Source organism: Chinchilla lanigera, unplaced genomic scaffold (assembly GCF_000276665.1).
Source record: "Chinchilla lanigera isolate Chin_1 unplaced genomic scaffold, ChiLan1.0 scaffold00057, whole genome shotgun sequence".
NCBI lineage: Eukaryota > Metazoa > Chordata > Mammalia > Rodentia > Chinchillidae > Chinchilla > Chinchilla lanigera.
Genome location: NW_004955458.1, coordinates 1,713,578 through 1,719,630, shown reverse-complemented (window position 1 = coordinate 1,719,630; position 6,053 = coordinate 1,713,578). Strand labels below are relative to the sequence as shown.

The 6,053-nt window shown below is 42.8% G+C and overlaps 2 protein-coding genes across 4 annotated transcripts in view; both read left to right on the top strand.

Moving 5' to 3' along the window:
• LOC102013146 (gametocyte-specific factor 1-like) overlaps positions 1–1,378 on the top strand; it is a 12,344-nt gene extending 10,966 nt beyond the window's left edge. Inside the window, exon 8 of the mRNA XM_013520795.1 lies at positions 1,277–1,378. Within this exon, the coding sequence (XP_013376249.1) occupies positions 1,277–1,378 (102 nt within the window). The remainder of the gene's footprint in view (positions 1–1,276) is intronic.
• Gtsf1 (gametocyte specific factor 1) overlaps positions 1,168–6,053 on the top strand; it is a 17,392-nt gene continuing 12,506 nt past the window's right edge. The window contains exons 1-2 of one of the 3 annotated variants that reach the window (XM_005397226.2): positions 1,168–1,379; positions 3,940–3,984. In XM_005397226.2, coding sequence (XP_005397283.1) covers positions 3,969–3,984 — 16 coding nt within the window. In that variant the 5' untranslated portion in view covers positions 1,168–1,379; positions 3,940–3,968. Of the gene's footprint in view, positions 1,433–2,197; positions 2,250–3,939; positions 3,985–6,053 lie in introns of those variants that run through there. The other 2 variants (XM_005397227.2, XM_005397225.2) reach the window with 2 other exon arrangements.

Here is a 6,053-nt window from a genome sequence, read left to right as displayed (position 1 = left end):
AAAAAAAAAAAAAAAGAGCTCCCTAAATGATTCTAATATTCAGAGATGATTAAGAATAACTAAACCAGCCACCCATGGTGGGGCATGACTATAATCTCAGCACTCTTAGGGGAGCAGGATCTTAAGTTCCCGCCCAGCTTGGGCAATTTAGTAACTGACATCCAGCTTCAAAATAAATTTTAAAAGGGAGCAAAGGAAGTAGCTCAGTGGCAGGTTCAATCTCCATCTAGTACTAACACACACACACACACACACACACACACGCACACACACAGCTGTGCACAAAGCCTGCAAGAACAGCTTGAACCTGGAAGCACCAACACCTATTTCTGGCAGGGTGTGATGGCGCATACCTGTATTCCCAATACTCAGGAGGCTGAGGCAGGAGGATCATTACAAGTTCAAGGCCAGCCTGAACTACATAAGACCCTGTCTAAAAAAAACCCAAACAAATAACCATTCATCCACGTTGGTATCTGTTTTCTTAGTGAGCTTTGGGGACAAAATCTGCTTATATTTTCTGTGTGGGCATACCAGTTTTTAGAACCATGGCTTAGTGTTTGGTTTTCGTTTTTGTTTGTTTGTTTGTTTGTGACAGGGTCTCCCTATACAGTTCAGGCTGGCCTTGAGCTCACTTTGTACCCAGGCTAGTCTCGAACTCGCAACGATTCTCCTGCCTCAGCCTCCCGAGTGCTGGGATTACAGGCATGAGCCACCAGGCCCAATTGCTCAGTGTTTGTTTTTCTACAGTGAAGTTGTAACTTTGGGACCCACCTGTCCTCTTCAACCTAAAACTCCTTTTAACGCAACTAGCCCATCTATCGTCCTACCATCCATTCTCAGGTACTACTACTCCGCTCTTGAATTTTGAGATTCTATAACTGTCAAACACAAAATTCCTGCCCTTGGTTTTTGGCTGTTTTTTGACTGCTCTGCCTATCCCCTTCATAATTTCTCTTCCCTCCCCTCAAACTCTATAAACCATATTTCTATTAACAAAACCTTCCGGACAGCACCCGGCGTCTACCTGGTCTCGCTCCTAAACTCTCATTCTCCTTTCTAAAATGGCCGCCACTAAGCCCAGGGAAGGACACGCGAGTTCCACGCGCACGCATGCCCAGTACAGCTCTGGGCGGAGCTGAGGCAAACTGGCCCAGAAGGGAGCGAAGGAATGAATAGTAATGACCGTAGGACTGGGGTCTGGTGGGGAAGGGGCGGGCCCTCCGCGGGCAACATACGGGCCTAACGCTGAGGCGGACAAGGCTGCACGTCACAGGAAGTGGGGGCCCCACCCTCTGGCGCCAGGGACCGGAAGTGGGCGTTGCCCAGGTGTGGCCGTGAGGCGGAGGCGGCCGTGAGGCGAGCGCGGCGCCGCTGAGGTAGGGAAGGGCCCAAGGCCCGTCTTGGCTCCTCCAAACGCTTCACCTGAAAGGTATTGGGTTACCTTCACCATTTCACGTTACTTTGCCCCTTTTCCGCCTGCACTTCTCAGCCCTCGGACCCCGAGCGACGTTCACTTCGCTGTCGGCTGGTTGCGAGCCGTCGTGCACTCGAGGGCCTCCCTAGCACCTTTTTCGAGCTTTTTAAGTTAACCATCTTCCCCACCTTCCCTTTAGTCCCACTGTTAAGCTGTTTAGGTTTCAGTTTGGGTGTCTCTGTTTAAAGGAAGAACATTGTTATTTTATGGAGGCCTCGTTGAAACAGCAGCTTCCGGCCCCACCAGGTCCCACATTTAACTGCTTCGCAGTTTGTCCAAATGACTGGTCGATACCGAGGAAAAGGATCACCTGTTAACAGTTCGATGTGGGAGGTATTTAAAGGGACACAGTTGAGTGGTGATACTAAAAACACCAGTGTCTTAGTCTACTATAATTAGTCTTTTGCAGAAAAAAAAAAAAAAAAAAAAAAAAAACATTAATTCCCTACATGTTGCTGAATGTAGCAGTCATCACTCCTTCAAATGCCCTAAAATCAGGAAACTGGATACCTGGTTCTTTCTTCCAAACCGCTCTTATTTTTAATGAAAAGGTATAAAGTAACCATGTGTAAAGAGGATCAAAATTGCTTAATCCAGACGTGAAAAAATACCTTTTTTGGTAGTTTAATGATTGTCATTAACAAGTGGGCTCTGCCAGCTGATCAGTTGTATTTTCTAACATAAGTTCTACAGCTGCTTATGTCATAGAATGGGGAGAAGGGTATGGAATTGTATGAGAGGCCAAAGGAGAGCTTGCCTGGAGACAACAGCTGTAAATATAACAAATTTTCAGAAGCTTCCTATGGGGTAGTTTTACATAGAATTAGTTTTTCCCATGTTTTGTTTAAGTATAGTGTTCAATAGAAGAGATCTCTGGTAGAAGGGGATTCAAACAATGAAGTGGTTTCTTTTAATCTTTCATGTTTCTGTTAGGTTTTTTTCTCTTGTCACTATGTTATCCAGAATATACAGTAGGTAGTCTTCGAGTCCTGACATTTACAAATTTTCCTTCAGTGGAAACTTTCACTGTTAATTGAAGTGGTTTAAATCTACAAGTCTCACCATGTTAGCATAGGAGACTGGGAGCGGAGGGCAAAATGAAGCATCACTAGAAAAGGGAAACATCAGTGTAGCACTTCCTGATCATGTTCAAGAAGAGGCAAAAAAAAAATGGTAATCTAAGGTCGGGTGTGGTGGCGCGCACCTGTAATTCTGGCACTCAGGAGGCAGAGATAGGAGGATCGCTGGGAGTTTGAGGCCAGCCTGAGCTATAAAGTGAGTTCAAGGCCAACCTGAACTGCATAACAAAACCCTGCCTCAAAAAGACCAAAAAAAAAAAAAAGTAACCTAGAATGTCTGAGCATTTTGAATGAGTTAAGAGTACACTGTCTGCTGTAGATGTCCATCATTCCCCGATCCAAAAGAGGGGCAAGACTGGTAGCCTGCCCATCCTGTAATTTTTAGAAATTTAAGAGAACTTTAAAATAGTACCCTAGGGCCGGGAATATAGCTCAGTGGCACAGTGCCCACCTGGCAAGTGCAAGGTCCTGAGTTCGATTTCTAGTACCAAAAAAAAGGAAGCCTAAAATAGTACCCTAAACCAGGCATGGTGGTACATGCCTGTAAATCCCAACATTCCCACTCAGGAGGCTGAGGCAAGAGGATCCCTGTGAATTTGAAGCCAGCATGGGCTATATAGTCAATTTGAAACCAGCCTGGAATACATAGCAAGACCCTGTCTCAAAAAATAAAATACCCTATGCCTGTTTTTGTCCAAAATTTAAATAAGCCAGACTTGATGGCACATGCCTGTAATCCCAGCACTCAGGAGGCTGAGGCAGGAGGCTCAAATTCGAGACCAGCCTGGGCTACAAAGTGAGCTCAAGACCAGCCTGAACTGCAGAGTGAGACCCTGTCTCAAAAAGACCAAAAAATAAATAAATAAGTTTTTATGGTCTTGACCTGTGCCCTGTAGTGTTAGATAGCATCAAATCCCCACTAGCAGGTAAACAGTGATAGGCTATTTGGGCCCTAAAATATATTCCAAAAATGTAGATGAGGCAGTGGTGTTAAATTGTTTCAAAGGAGTCAGGCGTGAATTGTGCATGCTTTTAATCCCAGCTATTAAAGAGGCTGAGACAGAAGGATTACAAATTCAAGCCCAGGCTGGGTAGCTGTCTCAAAAAATAAAAAGGGCTGGAAATGTTAGCTCAGTGGTACAATGCTTGCCTATCGTGTGTAAGTGCCTGGGTCCAATCCCCAGTACTGCCAGGGGAGAACAACAAGCTTCAGAGGAGGAAAGAAAGCTTTTAAAGAAGAGAAAATGTGGAAGAAAATACATGACAAGGATTTTTTATATTGAACTTAGATAGCTTCAATTCAAGAAGTAGTGATTTCTCTTCTTAGGGCTGCCTTTGGTACATTTCATTTGATTCCCTAATTCATGTGTTTCTTCCCCCCAGCACTTGAAGTCAGCTCCTTCGTTTTCAGCATGGAAGACACTTACAGTATGTACTTCTTGTTGCTTTTAGAAAATAAGTTATATTATTCACATATAGTTTTATGTCTGACTAGGCTTTTATGGGGTTTTTTGGTTTTTGGTTTTCTTCCAGTACCAGGAATCGAACTCACGACCTTGCGCCTGCCAGGCAGGTGCTGTGCCACTGAGCTGAATCCCCAGCCCCTGACTGGATTTTAGTGTGTTGTGAAAAATTCAGATTTCTCCCCCAACTACTGAGAAGGAAAGGTCTATATAGTATTGATGTGCAGAGGATCTCCAAATTTGAAATAAAGACACTCATAACTTAAGTAATTAAAAAGGTATGAGAAGTCATATAGCTTTGAAAAGACAGTGGTTAGGACATCTGTCTGAAACTGTATATTTGGTCTGGTATTTTTGATGCTTGGGATTGAACCCAAACCTTGCACGTGCTAAGTATATGCTCTATAAACTATATTTTAATTAAATGAGGCACTTTTAACTCCTTAGAGCTTTAGCCTCATATATTTGACACAGAAATAGTAACTTCTGTTTTATATTTTGAGGGGTAATGTAGTATACATAAGATTGCTGTATATTGAGTTTTTAGGACAAGAAATCCTGACAAAGATTCTTATTTTTCAAGTGATCCAAAAAAACTTAGGAGGCGGGCTGGGGATTTAGCTCAGCGATACGTCGCCTGCCCGGCAAGCAGAAGGTCTTGAGTTTGATTCCCAGTACCAGAAAAAAAAAAAAAAAAAAAGAACTTAGGAGGCCTAAGAAATCAGTACCAGCTTGGGCAATTAATGAGAGTCTCTCAGAATTTAAAAGGGCTGAGGGTATAGCTCGTGAGGGCCCTAGATTCAATCCCAAGTACCGCAAAAGCATAAAACAATATATAAAGGGGCTGCGGATGTATCAGTGCAAAGGCCCTAGGTTCATTTGTCAGTACCACCACTTCCCCCAAGGGTAGGGGAAGGAAAAAACAAAACAAAAAAACAACAAAAAGGGGCTGGGGATTTAGCTCAGTGGCAAAAGTGCCTGCCTGGCAAGCGCAAGGTTGTGAGTTCGGTTCCCGGTACCAGAGAAAAACCAAAAAAAAAAAAAACAAAAAAGTACACACACACAAACTATACAAATAGTCTTTATAGTCTTTGTTAAATATCTAGAATTCAGTGATTCTCAAACTTCAGCATATAGCAAAATTACCTTGGGGCTTCTTAAAGCACGGTTGTCCCACCCTAGAGTTTCTGAATCAGAAAGTACAGGGTCTGAGAATGTGCATTTCTGACAAGTTCCCAGATGATGCTGATGCATTTGCCCTGAGGACACAATTTGAGAATCGTTGATCTGGAAGGCTGATTCTCTCTGATCTTCCTTAGGCCTCTCACAATTTTTCTTAAAAAAATTCACCAAGGAGCTTGCTAGAAATGCAGAGTCTCAGGCCTTATCCCAAACCTACTGAGTCAGAATCTGTACTTTAAATAATCCCTAAATAACACTTGGGAATGATAAACACTGTGTTAGAATATACTTGACCTCTTTAGCAAATTGTCGTGGAATTCCAACCTTAATCTGATAAGAGTTCTAAAGATCTCCATCTCAAAAACAAAAAAAAAAGAAGATTTCCATCTCCTATCTTGGGCTTCACCTCAACTGATGATACATTTGTCAGGTCTAATTTCTTGTTCCCATGAAGTTTCCCCATGGGCTTCACCCCCTACTCAAATTTGAGGATCAGTCAATGCTCTTGGAGGAAGCTTGTCAACATGACCTAGTTTGTTTTCCAGAGTAAGTTACTGTTCCAGGAAGGCAGACAAAATCATTACAGAGATGTTTGATAGTATTTATTTCATCTTCAAATGCACCTCCACTGCAGTGCAGCATCCTTAAGTATCTGCTCAAGAGAAACACTCACACAGTGCACAAAGTATAAACTAGGTTGTTAGTCACCATATTGTATACGGTAGTAAAAAGCTGGAAACAATAGCCCATCAACAAAAGAACTGATTAGGAATCTGGTACATCCATACATACAGCATTGTTGTATTCGTTATACATAATAACAAGGAAAGGGGCTGGGGATTTAGCTCAGCG